This window comes from Onychostruthus taczanowskii, unplaced genomic scaffold, assembly GCF_017590055.1.
Source record: "Onychostruthus taczanowskii isolate IOZ18803 unplaced genomic scaffold, ASM1759005v1 scaffold8, whole genome shotgun sequence".
Taxonomy (NCBI): Eukaryota; Metazoa; Chordata; class Aves; order Passeriformes; family Passeridae; genus Onychostruthus; species Onychostruthus taczanowskii.
This window is the reverse complement of record NW_024505892.1, coordinates 2529669-2552359: the sequence shown is the minus strand read 5'-3', so window position 1 is coordinate 2552359 and position 22691 is coordinate 2529669. Positions and strand designations below refer to the sequence as shown.

At 38.9% G+C, this 22691-nt stretch overlaps 1 protein-coding gene across 1 annotated transcript in view; it reads right to left on the bottom strand.

Moving 5' to 3' along the window:
• Positions 1-887: 887 nt before the first annotated feature.
• SLC35F1 (solute carrier family 35 member F1) overlaps positions 888-22691 on the bottom strand; it is a 221020-nt gene continuing 199216 nt past the window's right edge. Inside the window, exons 7-8 of the mRNA XM_041423795.1 lie at positions 18689-18843; positions 888-1112 (exon numbers count right to left, since the gene is read on the bottom strand). Coding sequence (XP_041279729.1) covers positions 888-1112; positions 18689-18843 — 380 coding nt within the window. The remainder of the gene's footprint in view (positions 1113-18688; positions 18844-22691) is intronic.

Genomic DNA, 22691 nt, shown 5'->3' with positions numbered 1-22691 from the left:
ATCTAAAATAAGTGCCCTGATCCACATGATATGCCATCTTTCCATGGAGAGGTACAATATATAGGAAACTAGAAAATGTATTTTTCTTTCTACAGGTTAAAATTTTAAAAGTAAGAAATCTGTGTTGAGTCATGACTACAGAGAAATTGACTCCCTGTCATCTGATGCAGAACCTTGGCCACTAGGAAATCTGCCATGGATCATAGAGAGGTCAATGCTTGAGTACTTCACTTCTGCAAATATAGAAAGGCTAAAATGCTTGCCTTATACCTATTCCTAGAATAGAGACGGATATTGGAAGTTGTCCCTTCTCTGGATTCATGGATCAGATTACCTAGAAAGGGCAACTAGACAGATAGCACAGAACTCATTGTATTTCCCTCACCAAATCCAAGGTGCTAGCAAAAATGTATCAGGGGGTTGTTACCACAACTAACCCATCTGTTTTGTGCAAACAAACAAATTTTAGAGAGAAATTAACAGTGACTGCACAAAGTGTATTTGCTGTAAAAAGGCGTTTTTTCCACAACTGGTGTGGCTTAGGCATATGATCACTCTGTGTATGTAAAACACCCTTCTATTAATTTCCTTTTTTTTTGTAATTTCATCTTACATATTGAATATCTTTCACAGGTAGTTTGACATTAACTGATTCCTACACAGCAGCTTGTATTGCAAACATGCTGCTCATGTCGTAAACAAGGGACTGGCATCTCCTTGCAAGGAACACCCTGGAACAATTAATTTGTGTTTGTATGAGCTTTCCTTATTTGCTACCTTGCAGCTCACCAGTGTAACTGCACCTGGTAAATACCTTTCTCTATGTACAATACAGAGATAATGGATATACGAGCTCCACTGTCAATAGGTGATCAACAGCCCTGGGTTTAAGCAACTCTAACGTGAGGCTCCTCTTCTGTCTCCTGCCCCAGGCTGGTGTATGTCACCGAAGGCTCCATCTGGCTGCTGGCTGGCAGGTCTACAACAGGTCCGGAGGGATTTCGGAACTGCTTGTACACCCGAGGATCCTGGGCTACGTAGGTGGACGTGGAGGAGTAGAGCATCAGCCCAACAAGGATCGTGAAGAATGACAACAAGTAAAGTCCTGAAAACTGAGCAGAAATAACAGCAGAGTCATTAGACACAGCACCAATTACCCTGAGTTCATGAAGACCCATAGACAGCGTTAGGCACACATCCTTGTTTTGGCATGTGCTGCACAGAACAAACTCCCTGTCATTTGGATGATGAATTTTTATGGAAATTACTCTTTGAAAATTAATTTACTCCCACCAATTTCCCTGTCCTCTGTAACCAAGAGCTAACTAGTGCCTTCCCCTGGCCAGGCATGTTAAGTATTGACTGCCTGGGACTTGGGAAAGGTGAGTATTGGTCATGGATCCAAAGCTGATTTTTTCATGCTTTTGGACAAGGCAGCTACTCCTCCAAGTCCAAGTTTCTCCAGCTCCAGTGTGAGGTACCATAATTTACAGTTTTCAGACAGGCAGTGGACAAATCTGAAGACAGTTACAGCTAAACCATGTCTGTGAAGTTAACATGCTGTTAGAAATATAAAAATATAATTAAATAATAATTTCAATAAGAATTATATATTTTTTTTTAATAAAGGCACTTAAAAACTACCCTGTCTGCAGTATTTCTTGCTTGTGAATAGAAAGCAGGTGCTAGAAGATCTAATGTGAGTTTGGATAAGATGAACTTCAGCTGTGAAACGCGCTCTGGGTCAACATCATGAGGTTTGAAAGTACACATGGAGGGCAGTTAACTGAAAGCTCAAGTACACATATTTTGGCACACAGCTTCACTAGATCAGAGGTCAGCCTGAATTTTTTGACATATACAGACTTGTGTCTGAACTAAAAATACAACACAAAGAACCTTTCTGGCAACTCGTTAGCCCTTGCAGATAAAGCTAAAGGCAAAGACAGGGTTTCAAAAGCGCAAATCACTGGGTACCAGCTTTAGATACTGGGTTCGGCTACAGGGGACACAAAAATGGCTTTATGCCCATATGACTTGTCTGCTGATCCTAGACTACAAGTTATTTCTTCATGCATGCTCTGTGTGTGAGAAATCATGAAGGACAAATTGCACAGCCACCTTGTTGAGGATATAAATGATTTGTATTCAGTGGAACTTCCAGAAGTGCCTGTATTCTGCAGCTGTCAGGAATCTGTACCTGAACACCATCAACTACTTGCAACCTGCTATTAGCTGCTCCATGAGGTACTTCAAGATTTTATGTAAAGGTGTCTGCAAGTCTGTTAATCCTGACTGACTCTGCTTTGATGGATGCCCACTTGTTTCCTCTGGATCACCTTAGCACAGCACAAAATAGACAGAATGGACTGTATTATCTTGGAATTTTTTGAGCAATTCAGCTTTTTATGCGTAAAGGAATTATCATTGTGGAGAAAACAAATTTTGCTTAAGCTAAATTTGTAGTGATGTTAATTTGTTACTGTTTCATAAACCTACAAAACCTCCATCCAGCCTCCTGCCTGAGGAAGCATTTGGACTTTTTACAGAACCCTCAGTATCTCTGAAAGGGGACACATCACCCATGCTGATATGTGTGTTTCCCACACCCAGCGTGCATGTTCGACAGGGAAAATACCATAATGGGGAAGGTTTTTAAAGAATGTGAGAAGGATTAGAGGGTAGGAAGAATTTTGCTTTTCATCAGCTTTTGGTTTTTTTTTTACATGTATGCCACCAGGCCCTCATGTGTTGTCTGGCAGCACAATTTGATGAAAACACCCAGCTGTCCCAGAGTCACAGAGACACTGCTGAGCCTCACCGAGAGCCTGCTGAAGGACTCCTTCCATGTGACACAGCTCTGATAGGACTGTTTAAGCTTAGATCTCCCCCACGTGGCAATCAAACACAAGTCAATAATTTCAAGCTTCTGGCTGATTTTTCCCCCTCCATTTTCAGTACAATTTTGTTCTCAGCACTTTCTTCCCCTCTTCACTTTGTATTTGAACTTGAGCATCACTTGGCAGCAGTGAAGCTGACTAAGCTTGAGAAAATCTCAGGAGCCAAATGCATCTTGTTTCCCATCCCTAATTTCCCACTGTCCCTCATTCCCACCTTATGCTCGAATTTCTCACCCCAGCCCGCCAATTGGCTTGGCCCACTGCATAGCCAGAGTGCCAGCCAGGTCTGTGATTGCTTTGTGTCCTGCTGTGAGGAATCTCTGGGGCTTCCAGCAGCAAAATGTGCTTTTTTTTCTTGTTCTAGGAGCTGCCCAGACAAAATCAAATCATTTTTGCTTTGGTTCGTGGCTCCAGCTCCACCATATCCCCTTTCTCCTGGCCATACCTCTCATTCCTCTCTCAGGGGCTTCCTGCCAGTGGGTTCTTTTGGCTGAAAGTATTCTTTCCATGCTAGTGTCCTCCCTCATGGCAGCTCTCCAGCCTGGGAGAAAGGGTTTGGGCAAGCTTGGGGAAATCTAAACAAAGGTCTGTTTGTCTTTGGTATCTGTGCACAGCTAGTTCAAAGAGATGTGGACTCTGACAGTCCTATGACAATTCCTTCCTTTTTACCTTCCTTAGAAACAAGGTTCAGGCTGAATTCATTTGTGCAGCAGCTCTCTGCAACACTGAAGTAGAAAGGTAGATAGTGAGGTTACTATAGGAATATATACTGAAGTACATGACAAATCTGACAAATCTGTGTTTTTTGTCAATACTCTGTCAACCTGATCTAAAACCCTTTGAAATAAATGGATATTTTCCTCCTATTAAAACAGCAGTGAATCCATCAGTGCAATGGAAAGATGCAGACCTAGCTCCCAAAAACAACATTTGATGTTCACTGTACTATGCTACTCAGACTCCAGCTGAAACCTGCATTTTATGGAAGATAAGATTTCCAGGCACACTCTACTGCTGTGTAGGTTTTGGAGGTTTTTAAAATATTCATATGTAAACCTCATCTACTGAGATTTGCTATTAATAAGCAGGAAAAAGAAACACATTTAAAACCAGAGAAAAGAGCCATTCCTAAGTAACGAAGTGAGGGAGGATCACTTTTCATTGCCACTTTATGCAACTGCAGAACCAAAATGTAGGTTCTTGGGAAGTGTGTAATTCCTCTCTCTGCCTAAAAAGCTGCTTGAGAATGATACTGTGCTTCCTTTTACTGAATTATCTCTTTCTACAGAAACATATTTCCTCTTAAAAAAAGTATTTTAAAAATATCCAGATTTGTATGCCTCTCCAAATCCTTCCCTCCATGCTAAGCAGGATAACTGCCCAAAGAGTTACAAGGTGAAGAGAAACTGGTTAGCTCAAATTAGCTAATGAGTGCCACACATCCTAAGCAGACTAAAAGTCAACTCATGTTTCCATATCATTAAACAGTTTTACTGTGGATTTCATATCTACATTTATAGGTACATATGTATTACATATGTAAACTTGCTCATCCATGAAGTTTATTGAGAGACCAGATGACTTTGCAGTGGGGTCAATGACCTAACATTCTTGAGTCCCTGAATTTGATTTTCAACCTGTAAATTTATTTTGTGAATCAGAATGATTTTAGATGATCCTCAGTTTCTTACCCATTTAAAAGAGATAATTACACTTGGTTACTGAATAAAGATGAGTTTACAGAATAAAAATGGGGAATAGGGATCCTCTGATGAGAAGGCAGAGAGCTCTTTTTCAGGGAAAGTGCCTTACTTACAATATTTCAGATTTCATCACTGACATGAAAAGCACCTGCCAAAGCTTTTTAAGCAGTCAAATCAAATAGTTAAATCAGCTGTACAGATCTGATCATGTCTGCTCTGCTCTGACATCTGTGTGTCTATAAATGCTTCCTCAATCAATAGTATTTAATATGGATCATACAATGATAATCATAAATGTTAAAAAATTAAGAAAACACAAAAAATATCTTCTCTAGACACCATTTAGTACCTGTGGTAAGAATAGCCTACATTAAACTAACATTACCTTTCAGCATGTAAAAGGCACATCTTTGGTGCCTGTCAATTTGAAGATAAACACACAAAGCAAAACCTAGACAAATATACCGAGATAACATGCTTAACAAGATTTGGTCAGCCTATCAAAACAAGCACAGATTGTGGTGAGTGGACATTTCTGGTATTTATCTGAGTTGATCATTAGGAACCCAGGACTTGAATGGATCTGCTCAGTCAGGTTCAGCAGATGAGCTTGTGGAAGCTGGTGGCTTGGCCGCAGGAATAGGGGCACCGCTCCAGAGTGTGCAGAACCCCACCAGGAAAACCACTGCAGCAGCAAGCTCCAGCTGACCACAGCAAATGTAAGGTGAAATTACTCCTTCTGTTATCTATGCGCAAAGTCTTTGACTTTAAAAAAGAAAAGAACCCAAACATATCTGCAGTGCTACAGACAAGTGTAGATGAAGTTCACAAAACAAAATTTAGCTTATATATATAGCATTTTTGTTGCAAGTGAATGAAAATTATGAGTAAGTCAAGCATCACAAGGTTCCTAAAACAAAGAAGATGAGTATAAAGGCACCTGAAAATTTAGTATTTTTAAAAATCCAGAATAAACTATTAAACCTTTCAAAATTTTCTCCCTACTGTTTTTATCCTCTATTTTTTCTGTCTGTCCATGTGAAACTTGTCTTTCATATATCCTGAAATCACTATAGGTAAAATGTTTCTACTATTTCCTCTTGAGACTTTTACGCTTTAAAGAAATCCACTTGGAAAGGTGGGAGAAAAGGAAGTTTCTTCATCGGGAAATGAGTGCATCTGATGAACAGTGATTAGACAGTAAAGGAGAAGAAAAAAATAGAAAGAAAAACTATTGAGAAGGTAGTAGATTCATGCCTTGGTCTGGAGAGACCAGGCCATTCTTCAGTACACAGGTCATGAATATAGAAGGGAAAGCCTAAAGAAACATGCATGGAAAAATCACATGGAAAAATCAGCACAGAAAAATCACATCTAGGAAAGGCTGTGCTGACTGACTCCTGCAGAGGGAATCTGCAGACAAGTAGTTCTGGCTGTCACAGATGTCCATGTCCATGTTACCACTGACACCACGGCAAAACAGTATCCAGAGTGACAAAATGAGACAGATGTGAGTCTGCAGAAAAGCCCACGCAGACAAAGAAATTCAACGATTTGCTAATTTTGGGTTCTCGCTCAGCCATCATGATAATGATCTTGAACATTATTGCAATGGTTATGAAAATGCTAATTCTGTTTTATTCAGTCCATTGAACTGGAAATAGTTGCAGGAGCAGACTATTTGAGCTGCAGCACTCCAGCATTCATTTGTATTTCAAAACAGCAGCCACACACTGAATCTCTTGGTAGGTAGTATGAACCCCCGCTCCTAGCCTGTGGCAACTCAACTGTGCTTTTCAAGTCTTTAAAAAGGTGTTTTTGTTAAAGTACTAACTGAAAATTTATAATTGTCGTGTTTCACATACTCAGTGATAAAGTATGAAATGGAATAACTACCTTTTTCTCTACCTCATCTGGCAGTTCTCCACATTTTGGCATAAATGAATAAAGAAATCAGGTCCATTAATTCAAGTTTTAAATCTCAGAGAAAAGTGACCTCCTCAGAATCACACTGATGAAGAGGGGTAAAAATATACATATCAGGTGGAATTAATCTAGTTCTATATTTTTGCTGGCACAATCCATGCTCTCCAGACAGGCAGTTCCACCACCTTCTTCCTTCTCATTGTGAGTTTGTTCAGCGCAGTGAACTCTGCTTTCCAGATTGATTCAGTTTGTAGCATACACTGCACAGCCCATCAAAGCTAAGGCCAATAGGTGTTCTTTCACTGACTTATGCCTTTTTCCCCTGAGTAATTTCACACATGAATACCTGAGCAGACTGAGTGAAGGGAGTTCAAACCAAATTTCACTCATTACGTTTTATATAGCAAACAGACATTTCCACTCTGTTTGATAAATTGATTGAGAGGCTGAGCTTCTTTCCACAATTTTCTATTTTCACCTCCAACATAGCAAATGAAGCTCACCGTGACCAAGTGCAGAAGTTGCACTGTGGGATGCACACACTCTCCAGCCAGCAGCAGTACCAGCAGGCTGAGGGCTCTGAGAGCTAGGAATTCACACAGTGCTTTCACTGGTGTGGCTGGGTGCTGCAGCCATATTACTTTATTAATAGTAACAGGAGCCAGCATCCTAGTCATAGCTCTTTGATGACTGCCTTGGATCACACCCATGAGGATCTGACTGAATCTGCCTTGGATCAGCACTGTGACTTAAACTACTGCTGACTATTTTTGTCCCAGTCTAGGAGGAAGATACCTCTTTGGGATTCAGAGCTTTATCTGCTCGTGAACAGAAACTGAAGCAGCCCCCAGCAGTGAAACACTGTATTTTGTAACCCCAAATGGCACCACACACCAGAAGGTTGCTGTGAGTTTTCTACACTGCATTGAAACAGAAAAAACAAATCCACCTGAACATTTATGAGTCCTGCCAGACTTCTCAGAGATTTTTAAGAAATCTCCAAAGGGACCCAAATCACTGAGGTATGGTTTAGAGTGCCTTCCCTGCTCACCAACTGCAGAAGCTGGAATGTCTGAGCAGAAATGTTGGTTCTCTTGCTGAGAAGGGCACGAAGGGGCTCTGGACAGCTTCAGTAATGATGATAACTTCTGGACAGTGAGTCTGTCCACTACCAGCAAGATTTCATTATCTTCACACTTAAATGACCTCCAGCTATTTCTTAGGCAAACCATGAGGATAAAGCCTTAAATGATGACTTAAAGCCCTATCTTGCCCTTTGAACACAGCTGGGATGAAAAGTGAAGTGTGTAGCTAGTTACTCCACATCTTTGATCATCACTGAATGAAGGAGGTTTGTCTCAACACATCACTCATGCCAGCAGAACCCAAAGCAAGAAGTATCTGTTTTGCCTGAATGACAGTGAAAACCTGACAGTGAAAACCCTTTTTACCTTTTGGTGAAAACAAAGAAGCCAAAGGAGGTTTTTCCTGTCATTTCATGCATGGCAGAAAGGCCATACTTCTCAGTTCCTGATGCTTTCTTGCACTCTCAATATGATCTAACTCAGATGAAATGCTGTCCATTACTATGGCTTATGCTGAATTGCAAATGTTGCATAGAAACCGTGATGACTAGGAACCAGATGACACATTTTCTGTATTTTCCAGCTGATTCTGTTCTACTGCTTGCATGTTTTACTCTATGTAAAACATACTGATCTATGCTTTCTGTCATACAGCAGCACCTTCTTTTTCAGTTCTTGAATGATATTTGCTGGTGGGTGCAGTTTAATTGGTAAGACACTGGTCAGTGGGAAACACCTAAGTTTTCTTACCTTTTAGATGTTGAGGTTATCTACAAGGGAGAAAAGTTAGGAGGTTTTACTGGAAAACTGTGACCACAAATTTTATTAAAATTTAGGAAACTTAATAGATTTCCTGGAATATATTGGTGGAATGAAACAAACTTATGCAGAAAACTAATAGCATTTTGGGAAAAATCTCTGATCTTGACATAGGCAGCTGTAAGGCAAATACTGATTTTGCACAAAGCTGCACAATTTCATGCTTCTCAAATGTCACCCTTAGAAAAAGTTAATAATAGTCTGTCCTTTCTAAATACATGCCTCATAGGGCAAAATATTTGTGTGAAATGGCTTATCTTCATTTCCTGAGTGCCAGGAGAGATGGAAATGCTGCTTTCTCTTCTCTTTCCCTTTGTTGCCTCTGACATCAGATGTGGAGAAAAAAGGAGCCTGTGTTCAGTACCCCTGCGGTACCAGCAGTCTGTCTAATTAAAAAGTGCAAGGTAGAATGAGTGCTGCAATCTGTTTTAATCTTATCTATGTAAGAAAGAGATTTTTATGTGTAGTTAAAACACTTCTATTACATTTCTCTAATTTCCTGTGAGCATCCTTACTATGGCATAAGGGGGCTTCATTTCTGGTTATTTTATACCAATTACTTGGCAAGAGAGTGGTAAAGGACCTATGGTTTCAGATGTTCTCAATACAAAAAGGAGGAGCACAACAGAAAAGCTTATAAAATCAATTTTCCCTTCCCACTTTTACCTTTCAGTATTCTTTGTTGGTTTTCTCTTTCAGCTGCCAGTTGCCATGTGTCTTTTTGGGTTTGTGTGTAAGTATTTAATATAGCAGCAGCTGTCTGCTGTAATGATTCTCTATTACTGGACATGAGGCTAATTGTGCTCAGTGTGTTCAAAACCGCAGTTACAATAACTGATTCATCTTGGATTCTTTGTTTATATTTTTCTGCTGAATGTAACAATACATTCCAATAGAAATTCCTTCCCAAATGATGTTCTTTTCTCCTGGCGATGCAAATGGGGGGCACTCCTACCCTGAGAAACAAGGACTATGCAGCTGCAGCTACCTTGCCATGAGTGACCATGCCAGCTGTCTGGAGGGAGTGTGACATGGCTGTTTCATGTCAGGGCTCTCTGTAGTGTGACATTTGTTACTGGCAAGGAGAGGTCAAACTTCAGGAGCTCCAAGAGCTCCCAATTGAGTCGACTCTCAAGGCAGGTGCATGAGGGAATCAGAATGGAGAGCATGCCCTAAGCTGTCGAATCCAAGCCCCCATTACTGCTTAAAATCAGATGACATATTCCATCTGGCAAATTCTTCTCAAGCAAGCATTATTAGGGATCTTTTTCCACTTCCCACTAACCTATTTGAAATTATCCTGGAACCTCCCTGTTATGATAGCAAAAAAATCCCTCTAATTTCAATACATTCTCAGTTTCCACCCATACATTCTTGTATCATTAGATCAAATAATTCTCATTTTCTCCCTGTGAATTTATAGATTAATTAATATATGTTAAGGTACCATAGTCCCTCCCAATCCATCAAAGCTATGTTACAGACAATAGATTTTTTTTAGGGATCTGCATATTCAGTACATTGTTAGGGGCCATATGGTTACTCTGTCAAGGCTTTGGAGAACATAAGAGAAAAGCTGTGTTTGGCAGACTTGAGCTGACAGAAAAAAACCCTGTAGCTACAGCTAGAAAAGTGCTGTCCCTGAGATGGTAAGTTGTCCTGTCCTATGGCATTAGCACTTCTCCATCAATACCAGAAATACCTAGACAGACTCATTTGGAAACAGCTTTGTCACGACTGTGCTCAAATTCTTCCCATCTGTTGCCACAGACACTGCCTCGCACTTTGTGCTTCACAGCATTTCTCAATGTCAGCCAGTTCTAGTTGCCTGATTATTCTAATTCTTCTTCCTACTGAGGGTGCCAAATCTATTACTGCAGTCACTACACAAGGCTGGTCTTCAGACCAGCTCTGGGACCTCCATCAGCGAGTTCCTTCGAGCATGCTGTTTCTCTCAGCACATTGCCTTGTCCTTTATCCTCATTAGCTAGTTTCTCACCTGGCTTCCAATCTTTACATCACTAATCCTGTTCTTCACCTTAACTGATAATTTTCTGTGCTGCACTGCACAAAAGCCTTGCACATGAGGTCTACCATTTGACTTTTCCCTATAAAAATCTGTTAAATTATCGGACAGACATCAGATTTAGACAGGATTATCTGTCATGTGTGAACAAGCTTGCATTTTATCCAATATTCCATTTATCTCAATCTTCCTAATGATGTCTTTTTCCGATTTTATTGCCTACTCCATATCAAATTTGAAGCATTTAGATTATTGTGTTCTGTTTCTACTTCTGACATAGTAATTTCCATTCTATTGAAGATAGTGCATTGTCTTCACATTTAACTCTCATCCTTACTGAATATGACAGAAGGTCCCAATTTTGTTTTGGTGCCAAGTGAAAGGTTGTTTAATTTTTGCCTCCACTGTCCTTGCACAGCAAAACTATTTCTTCTCTTGATAATACAAGAACTTTTTGCTGCTTGTTTCACTTTCTTCTTCATTGCCAAGCTTGGTTTATCTTTTACAGTAATTAGACTTCACTTCCTCTCTTTTTTACCTGCACAGTATTAGTTTTCTTTTGTGATTCCTTGTTTTCTGTTTATTTCTAACAATTTTTTAAACAGGTGTTTTGTCCAGTTGCATCTGAAGTTCTCCCCTACAAGGTGTCCTCTTGTCCTTAAGATATAAAATTCAGATTACTGTAAGTTAAAGCTAATAAAAATCTCCTTCAGATCCATTATGAGCCTTTTTAACAGTATTCCTCGCTAAACTTAATTCATGTAGGTGGTGGGAATTATTCCAGAAGTTTAGTCCAGCTAATAAAATTGCTTGTCAGCAGTGTTGATGTCAAATATTTATCCCATATCATGGGTTTGAAAGCTTCCAGTTTAGTGGGAAGGGGGAGTTTAGATAAAAAGACATTTTTGTAGACGTTATAGAAGCTAATACTCCACTGCTTAGACTGAAAGCATGTAAAAGCGATGTTTTCTAACTGATGTTTTGTTTGTGTGTTAATCCAATCCTCCATTCTGGTAGGAAAGAGAAGCTGATGTGGATTTTTTAACCCTGTATGTCAGTGGCATTCACTGATTTGGCTGGTAGGAGGCACAACTGGAACAAAGTCTTCAATCCAGTTGTATATCAAAACAGATTTTATGTATGTTCCTTCCTTGCAGCTCATAGACCATGGCATAATTTGTAGGCCACACATAATTCTTTGCACAGTTCCTAAATATCCTACCTTATTTTCTGGTCACTTCTTGAAATAGAGTTTACTCAGTTCCATAACAAATTTATAACGAAATTATTGCATTTAACCCTTAGCATTTTCTTTCAAATATGATTCTGTCTACATCTCTGAGGGACTTCTACTCTTTGTTTCCCTATACAAAGGTGAAAATAGCATCCAATTCAAAGAATCATAATTTCAAAATCTTGCAGATTTTCAGTAGCTGAACCTTGTTTAAGCTTTTGAATGCAACTGCTGCATTGCTAATTCATGATTTTTTTTTTTATTTTTTTTTTATTTTTTTTTTTTTTTTTGCTTTCTCTCCTGGGTTGCAAATTATTGCTGAGATATGTAACTCAACACATTCATTGTACTCCCTTGTCTTCAAAATATGCTTGTCTTGGGAAATGCTGAGGTTTTTATTTATGCTGATTTTTTCCCCCAAAAGTAATCACAAAACTTAGCCCCTTGGTCTGCTTTCATATTCACTGAGCATCATTTAGAAAAAGTACATTGTCAGTAAGATCCATCTCTTTAGATAGGATGGCTCCATTATGCTTTTTCTGTCTGCACTTTTTCTTGTGATAAAGAAAAAGATAGTTATTTGCTACAATATTTTTTGCTCTCTGCAGTTTGCAATCCATTTGCTGGTTCTTTGATATTATGTATCTTTATTGCTGTGATTCCCCCAGATTTCCTTTTCCAACCCACATTCACCAGCACCTTTAAAATCAATATGGTTTTGTTGAAGATTTATCATTCAAGAGTTAATTCCAGTAACAGGAAGAGTTCCCCTAATATGTTTGAGCTCTCATACTGGGTAGGAATTAAAAGCTATTTACTTCCTTCAGATTGTAACAACTACACTTCCCAATGTACTCTTGTGGTATACTTAAGAGATCTCTGAACCATTCCCTAATAATTTCTTCACTAATTTAATAAATTTTACATTTTAATACTTGAGGTATGCAGGAAGGTGTGACACTAAGAGATAGAAAGATGTGATTCAGAAGCTACCCACGATAAAAAGGGGGTGGTGGTGGTGTTTGCTTTGGAGCATTCTATGATCAATTCTAAGACGTGTTCACTTAGCATTCCTGTTTTGATAATTAGGCATTTTCAACAAAAATGCATTTTCCTAGAAAGTTTCAAATCAGTTCTGTTGTGTGCAGTCTTTTAACATAAGACCAAATGAAAAAATCCCAAGCTAAAAGCACAGAAAACAAGCTAAAAAACTTTACATTTAGATGAGCTAGTGTCTGAAAAGTATATTTGAAATCAAAGCTTTTATCATAACTTCTGCAATATGAATGCCACGTCATTTACACCCTTCTTGACGCCCTCCAAAAGTGAATATCCATGTTTCACTATTCATGCTTTGCAATTAATGAATCTATTGCAAGATAGCACTGGGAAAGGAAGACATCCTTTGAAAAATGCAGTATTTTACAAAGCTGCCATATCTGTGCTGTGTTGTTAAAAATCTGTCAGGTTGTGCATCTTGGTGGGAGGCATTTAGTTTTCCAGCTTCTACTCTCTTCTGTCATTTTATTTCATGGCTTTTTTATTGTGCATCACAAAAAGGTGATCCTGCACCATCACAAAAAGGGTGAGTGGATGGGGCCTTTTCTGTCACAGGAATTTGTGTGACCAAAGACACACTTAACTCCTTTCCACCTCAAGGCAGCTCTTTACATATAGACACCTAATTATTTTTTAACTGAGAATTTGGAGGAGGAAATTCAAATAGCTAACCAATGAAATAAATAAATTTACAGAAATTTGAAAATGATGTTGCTTAGATGCAAGGCATGTAGCCAGTACATCTTCATGGGAGCGGAGCTGTTGAGAGGGACTCCTACTATAAAAAGTTTAATACATTGGAAAAGAAAAGGAAACATGAACATAGGGGTTTTTTTGCACATTACCAATGACATAAAGAATTAGTAATATGACTTATCCTCATTATTATCACAGGCTTAGAAGTATTCAGAAGGATAAAAGCCCTGTGTGATTAAATTCCATTAAAACAGAAAGTTTATGGATCAAACAGCCTGCATACCTAATTTAATAATATACCTTTAAGTGTATGACTGAGAAAGTGATAGTGTAAAAAGCAGCTTTTTAGCCTGCACTGCCTGCTTCCCTAGAAATAATGATGCACCACTGACAGCACCACTGACAACACCACTGCCGAGTTTAAAATAGGTAGGTGTTAGTTCCCTAACAAGTGCAAGCAAAGAAGAGGATCTTACTGACTTCAGCTAATACTTTCAGGGAAAGTTAAAAAAAAAAAAAGGTGAGAATATAAACTGAAGTATTTTCTCAGTTAGGTCAGAGGTTTGGGAGAAGTCTCACAGATGTTTATGGATGGCTGCCAAATAAAAATCAAAGTAATTAACAATCCTCCCCCAAACCAAACCAATTTTGTTTAACTCCTATCAAGCCACAGACTTTGTATCCATCTTGCTCCAAGAAAATCCAGGATTGCCTGAAGCATATAGAGTCAAGGTCAAAAATAAGGTTTTATCTTCACAGTCATGAAACTGTGAATTTTTCTAAAGATTATTCCTTGAGTGGCAGGGTTTCCTAATTTAGGAAAATGAACTGAAGTGCACCAAAGACAGCAGAAAAACCTCACACTGGCTTCAATATATATTTCTAGCAAGGGTCAAATTTTCACTACAGTGAAGACTCTGTAAATCCCAAATTCACAGGCACTGCTCAGGATCTGTGCTGGCCAAAAAAAACCAGAAACCCCCTTCCCCCAACCTTCACCTTCTCTTCTCCATCTGGAAAAACTCCAGTCTTCATGGCTTGTTTGATGTAATGGGAAGATTGTCTTCCCATTGGATGAATACTGTTAGAATTAGCATTGAGAAGTAATTTTTAGAAACATCACTTACTATCAGCAAATGAGGTCTCAACTAGCATAATTTCAGATTTCTGGTCCTGGAAGGTTTTGAGTACCATGTTTATCTGTCCATTCAAATCCTTCATCACAGACATTCTGAGATTCTAAATGAAGATACATGACTTCCCTGATTCATTATGAAATGCATGCATTTTCTTCATTTGGGAATTGCTACTGTATCCAGAAATTCTGAATTTTTATAGCTGCATCTTGGATAAAGTCATGAATGAATTTGCCAAGGCATAATATAATTGATTGTGCTCGGCTTGCTAGGTAATGATATAATATAGTGTGACTCAACCTGCTAGTCCAGAACACAATCAGTATTCATGCTCTAGCTGCTGGAAAATATAAATAAACTGCTTAGATTATTTAGTGAGAACCTAATTTGCTCAGAATGACTAAAGACAACATGGAGCTTGCAAAAGAAGTTAACAGAAAAGAGCTAACAAAAGAGCTAAGGCTGAGAATAAAAAGTGAAAAAGAATACTCCTACGAAAAAATGACCCCATATTTATAGAAAAGCTCTAACTCTGTGCACCCAGAGAGGTGGTCCTGAATTTTTTAGCATCACTGGTGTCCATGTATCCATAACAAAGAATGGCCAAGGACAGTCCTATTACTTGTGCTAAAGAAGGTAAAACGAGAACAGACCAGCTAGGAAGGTTTTGAACAAAAAATTGCATAACATATCTCAATATGGTGAGAATTAAAAAAGAAATAGTGAAGATATGATGCTGTATACTTAAATGCTATGGCAATGGTGGATATTCAGCTACCAAAGAGGCCAGATACATTTCTCCATCCGCTGGAATATTTGAAGTCAACTTTTGATTACAGAAGAACTAAAAACACGTCTTTTATTTGGGGGATGCAAGAACTTTTAAGAATGATGCATTACAATCTAGTAATCTATCTCCAACTGAAAGCTATATATTTTTACATTTTAATATAAAAATTCTTGAAAAATTAACATCTTGAATCACATGTATATGACCAGAATTGTGTCAAGTTAACAGGCTGAATTTCCAGCTTCTGTGGGCCTGGGAAATCTTCAGTGTGCAAAGAAGATGCCTGCATGTGGGGTAAGACTAGAGATGCAGCTGTTTATAAACTCACTCGTGTCCTGCATGCAATGATGTTGTAAGGCTGTATTATACAAAAATGAAATGCTAATGACTCAAAACACTTCAAAGACAATCTTCTCTTCAGTTTGGTTTCAAAAGGTCTAAAGCTCAGTTAAACTAATTTCCTGCATTTTCCATGGATTTTCATAGGTCTGTTGCTATAGGTGCAATAAACCTGTCTGGTGATAAAAGTAGCAGCAGAGGGAAAAATCACAACTGTTTCTTGAAAGCCTCATAAAATGATATTCTGCAAGGTACACTAAACCACTCAGTTGATCCTACTTGAGCATAAACCCATTTACTTCCCAGTGAAGTGGGGCGGTGCCCACTGGCCACTGCAGAAAAAAGCAGAAGGAGCTGCAGGAGATGTACAGCTGGGCTAGGAACAAAACAGCTCTTTAAAATCTAGGAAACAAGCAAGTGTACACAGTCCTAGGAGGGGAATTAATTCAGATCACTTCATGCCAACATATTAGACTTCATTATTGAGAGCAAGTCACACATTTAACAGCTCCACTTCCTCAGATGAAATGATACCTGATAGCAAACCATAAAGAAAAGGGGGAGGTCATCTGACTGTGAATAGAAACATGGTAACTAAAGAAGAAATCAAGTAACTAAGTGGACTTTAAAATCGACATAATCTTTGCGTATAGCCTCTCCCTTCAAATTTCATCTGCAATGTAAGTTTGAAGGGTGTGAAAGGAGACGCTGACAACTTGAGAAATTGATGCTGCACTTCAGGTAAAGGTCCTTTCAAAAAGCCTTGATAAAGGTCTTCTCCTTTTCAACACTTCAGCTGGGAAGAAGAAAGGAGCGACATGTGAGTTGCATGGAGCAAAGGATGAGTATAAATTACAAAAGAAACATAGTGATGAAAAATGTCAGTGCTTGCTTGCTGTCTATGGGGTAACTGGCTTCCTAGAGAAACAGAGTAAAAAGCATTGCACCAGGTGCTGGAGGGACCAGGACGTGGAGCTGAAGGGGCTGTCTCAGGGAGGATGAAATCCAGCCAGGTGAGGTGCAGAGAAGGGCTTGCTCTGATTAGTGAACTAAGGCTGAGAGACGATGATTCCTCTCTACTGATGTACCAATGGAGTAACATGCCATGGAGATGGGCATTCTTGGTGCTAAATGGATACTCTTGGTAGAAGGATGAATGGACCAAAACCAGACACAAGTAAATTTATGCTGGAAATAAGGTGGTTTGTAACTGTTGGAGAAGTAATGTTCTGAAGGTCTTCCAAGGACAGCAGTGGAGGTAAAAAACCTGGATAGGTTTTAGTAATTGATAAGTATATGAAAGCAAAAGCATGATACATACAATAACCATAGGAGGATAAGACTTCCCATTTTCTAATGATTAGAGCAAGGGGCAGAGGGGACCATCAGTTACTTGAGATGTGGAACTCAAGCAGGACACATACCAGGACACATATAGAGATGGATGCTTTCAACCAGAAAACCTCTCCATTCTGAGCCTTCTACTCTTGAGCACTTTTTCCATACAGGTCTTGGAGGGAGACCAAGATGCCATTATGGATAGGAGCTGACATGCACTTACTGTAGAATGATGGGGGTCAGTAAAGCTGAAAATTCTGCCTTCCTGGCTCTGCTAATGTATCCATCAGACACAAGGAAGAAATTAAACCTTTAACTCACCTTTTGCCTTTCAAGTGTCTGAACTTTAGAGTTTGTGCTTGCAAAATTGCCTTTTTTGTTAGATTTGGGCAATGCTGAGCACAGAGCTGTTCACCTTCTGCTGCCTTTTGAGTCTTTCCTCTACTGGAGTTTGATTTTGCTAGTACACTACCACCACTATTTTCAGAATAACATTTGTCTTCCACTGTGTAATGTAGTAACTTTTCTCAGGAACAGTGGACTAATGCACCTAAATATATTTGTCTGTGTGTATCAAATAATACCAATTACAGGATATAGTTTTCAGATAACACCTAATGTCAAACACTTTGGGTTTGAAGCATGAGGCAGAAAGAAGGAGAAATGATATCACCATGATATAGAGCTGCAAAGCAGTAGGCAATCCCTACATTGTGTTTTCAGTCAAATTTTTGTTTCTATTCTTGCTTTTCTTGTGCCTGCAAAATTCTCAAAGCCACAAAGCCAAAATAAAAGACAAACAACTTTGTGTTGAACCCTGAAGATTTGAACTTTCACTGTCACATTCAGATTCATTCAGGTACTATTACCATAACAAAATCTGATTTGAGTTGATTAGACACTCAGAATTTTAAGGTTTTCTTTTGCCTAACACTTCTAACACAATTTAGCCATCAAGTAACCTCCCTCCTGTGAATAAATGATGGTAGAAATCAATTGCTTCCAGCACTGCAATGTTATTTTCACAGGATGGACACTGGCGGGGGATACTTGTGAATAATGAAGTGCCATTCCTCATAACTGGAGGTCAAATGTGGTCCTGTATCACATGGTGTTTTAAATATTAGGGGACCTGGGAGGTCAAAGTTTAACTTAACACAAGTATGCTGCACATTTTGGCATTTACAATAAGAGGCAAGCCACTGGTATGTCCAAGAGAAAGGTGTAATTTATGAACAATTTAGTTATGAATTCACAATGAGTATCAATGAAACAACCTTGCTCCCGGGCAAAAAAAGTCTGTGGGAGTTTTGGAAGAGTCCTTCCCTTCATGCTGCCACCTTAGGTCTGCTCACAGCAGTTGAAAGTAACCTTTGATAAGTAACATGAAATTAATGATACAGTGGCTGATGAACAGGTACTCAAATCTTAAAACTTGTAACAAAAAGACCAAATGAGCTCTCTCAGAAAACAAGAAATCATAAAATAAAATTGGTTTTAGTGCATGAAGCCTGAAACTTGCACTTTAACTGTTTAGATCTAGCAAAGCTTGGAGGCTTCTTTTGTTTCCTCGTCCTTAACTGATGCTTCTTGAGGCACACTGCTCTCACCCAAACACATCTCTCATTTCCACGTACCTTGTAGTGGAAGAGGAATAATCCACAGAAGAGGCTGTACAGGTCAGCCGTGAGCAGGGAGAGGTTGACAGCAGTAGCACTGGTTTTCTTTATGACCACTGGCATGAAGCTGTAGAGGCCAAACATACAGGCACTAAAGCCAACGTACAGCAAGCCTGAAGGGGAGAAACAAGAAGGAAAGTGACCTCACAGCCTGCGAAATTACTTCGTTGGGAGGAAGAAGGTTGTGCTTTTAGGAAAAGAAAGAATAATCCTTTTTCAAAGAAAAATTCAAATTAATAATGTACACATATATAGAGAGTGAAAACCATAACACTGGACATGAGGTCCTTCGGGATCTTCATAATAGCAGAGGTGTTTCAAATTGGTGTCTTATACTACCAGTGACCAGCTCATGTCCAACATAGATTTAGACATAACGATGCATTTGAACGTATCAAATCCAGTCTCCGCAGGAGCTGAATATCCCCAGCACCAAGTGAGTTCAGCTGAGTTGGATGGAGCACACAGTATTTTCTGGGAATGTACCCAAAATATGAATGCAATATTATTTGCAGAGGAGTTAATGAGCAAATGGATGAATGCATGAGGACAGCACTCAAGTGTCAGAGGTCCTAGTCCCATTTTGCCACCAAAACTGACAACTCACTTTACAGTTTTGCACCTGTGTTCCTCTACTCTTTTTTTTCTGCCTTCCTCAATAAAACTTTTGTCAGCTGAAACTCTTTCCTGCCACATGTTTACAGAGTGCCTCACACAAATTAGATTGTTAGACACTAATATAATAAAAATACATTACAGTAAAAATCTAAATTAATTAAAAAACCTAAATAACTTACTGGGAAAGAATTCATTGCTTCAGTTATTACTTGATAAATCCCTAGGCAAATTAATCAATATGAAGTTAAAAAACCAACAAACACTTTACTCATCTGCTCTCATGCAAATGATATTTCTTAGGCTGCTGTATGCTGAGAATCCCCAGCTGATATAAGGATAAGCCTAAATTTAGACTCATGCCAGCTCTTCAGAACATGTTATTGACTAAATGTTGTAGAAAATCTGATTGCCAAACTCCTGAAAGGAATTAGAAAGGATTTAAAAAAAAAAAAAGGCATATAATGGCCATATATCTGCATGTGGATCCATTTAGTTAAAAATTCTTTAGAAAAGCTATCTAAAGGACAAAATCAGCTGTGACAGATCAAGTCCTTTGGAAGCACACTAGCTGAAGTGTACATTCAACTGAAACAAATGCAGCAGACACAAACTATCAGTGGCCATACATGTTATGGCATGATAATGAATTTGAATTTATATTCAGAATATGGACAATCATGGTAAAAACTGCTTTTACCCACAGGTAGCAAATTTATAAGGTGTACATTGTGAACTGGAAACAGAATTAAGTTGTAGGCAGTGCTTGAAAGTTGCTTTATTTAAACTCTGTGACTCTTCTGTAGTCAGCATTGTCAAAGTACTCTCTGCAAATCATCAGCTGGTCCACCAAGTCTCTGGTTGTCTGGATTTAACACAGCTTTGCTGGTTTATGCACTTAACTTACAGTATAATTTTATGGTACTGCCTTGGTGTTCATATTATTTGACAGCCAGTTTCACAGGTTGCTTTTCCAAAGGGCATTTCAGTTCCAGAGGAAAATTGCTTAAACTGTAGCTGTCCTAGCAAAGGTGAATATAAAATGGCATTTCATTTACAGCTTCAAAATATATGTAATATCCACTAGCGCGGTGACATTTAGTGGTGACAATAAACAAGTGAAATTAACATCATATGATTTTCAGGTACATATGCTTCTTAGAGGACCAATTTTGAGACTGAAAACATGTTTTAAGCCAACAGCTTGAAGCCTCAGCCTCCTCAGGTACCCATGCAGTGCAAATAGCAGCCTTAGGATTTGCTTCTAGTGCTGCAGTTCCAGCAGACTCCAGAACCTCTCGGGAAACCTGCTCTGCTGTGTGCCTGCCCTCAGTGTGAAGATGATTTTCCTTATAGCCAGTCTGAATCTGTCATTTGAGCTTCTGTCTGCTGTCTCTCATCCTCCTGCCATGCACCTCTGACAGAGCCAGGCTCTGTCCTTTTGATAACCTCCTTGTAGGTAACTTCTTTTCCACAGGCTGAATGAGCCCCAGTCCCTCAGCATTCCTCAATTTCTCTTTACACTTGGCGTCCTTACACAAATAGGCAGGATCTGTCCCTAGGGATCACTCTAATACAGCCCAAGTAGGACATAGACCAACATGACTTGAGAACTTCTGGTCTTGTTCCTGAGTAAGGTGGTTGAACGTTGCATGAATGTTGCCTTTGTGCTTTTACTCCAAAAGCAAATGTTTCATTGGCATGAAATGGAATCAGTTATGATCTTTCATACTGTCTTGGAACAAAGACCATTCAGAAATACTGAAACCCCCGGTAAAAAAGGACACTTTCTTGGAGCTACAAACTGGCTTTTCTCTTAAATAAAACTGATGTGAGTTTATTTGTTAGTATTTCATCTATCACTAGAAAACTTGTCATGGTCTCATATGAAATCACTCTCTCAAAACTGTAAAATCATCCTCCTTTCAGTCTGGTTGTCAGCAAGTATTAATACTTAAGCCTTCAAGGATACAAACAGAGCTACAGTAATTCACAGTAAGTGTGAAGATGATGATATGTATCAGGGCAATTTCCAAAATTAACACCAGGAGGGACACAGCCTGTTTTAAACATGATAGACACAACAGATTGGCTTTAGATCTTTATGTTCAAAAATCATTTGCATCAGTTAAAAGATAGCTCATTTGATCTAAAAAGCACAATTATGGCAGATGGCAACAGGTCACCTTGATTTATTTATTAGGCTTCCTGCTGTGACTTTATCACCACCATTCGGGAGGCTGATGATTTAACTCTGCTGGACTGCAGCTTTGAGTCTGTCACAGCGGATAACTACTCAGGACAAGGCTGTGAACTCCCTGATACAGATTTGTCAATCACTTTTTGACAATCTTGTATCACTGCCAATGCAATGCAAAGTACACCAGGTGCAGCGGAAGCCAGGGAAGAACTACAGAACTGTCACCATTTAATCCATGTTCAACTACATCACATTTCCAATTATTGCTCTAACAAAACAAGTGCATATCTATGATGTTTTTGCTAAGATGATCTCAGCCTTGTGAAGCATAAGGACTCTTCAGAATTAGTAATCAACTTTCAGGGACATTTTGGCAGCATCACAGATGAAGTAAGACCTTATTTTAATAGCACATTTCTCTGATACTGAGTCTGAACAGAAATCTCATGGAAGTATATATGACATTTACATGGACAGTAGATTAATTCACTATGACCACTGGTACCATCAGTACCAGATTAATTATGTCCCTAAGCTCCTTCTCATGAAATATAAATAAACACTGATGCAATTATGCTAACTATCTCAGATTAAAGAAGGCCAATACACTTATAGTACACAGTTGAGTGTGTTTCTCCATGGATACTTTAAATTGATTTGTCACTTAGTTTTACAGCTCAACAATCAAATTTCCAAGATTTCTAGGTGCAATGTTTTGTGAAAAATGTGCTGTATTTATCAAGGTTTAAGATGATGAAAGGAAATTGCAAACCAAGTTTAAAGAAACCAACTGTATTCCACAGTTTGTATCCCCTCCCCAAAGGGATTCCCCACATAATCAGTTGTTTTTGCACACTTCTGAGTTGTCATTTTGATGTTCAGTCTGAAACTAGGTAAAGAGCTATTGTCAATGGGTTGCCAAACCTTGAGCCCCCTGCAATCAATCAGCTCAATGCGACTAGTATTCTTTTATTTCTTTTATTGTCATAAATAGTGAAGGAGTGATTATAGGGACTCCCCTAAATATCGATTTGCTTTTAAACCAAATAATCCATTGGACTCATTAGAAGGAAGTCATAAACTCAGCTTCCAAACTGAAAAGGGAAAATGCAATTCCCTGCTTGGCAGAACACCATAACTGCTTCA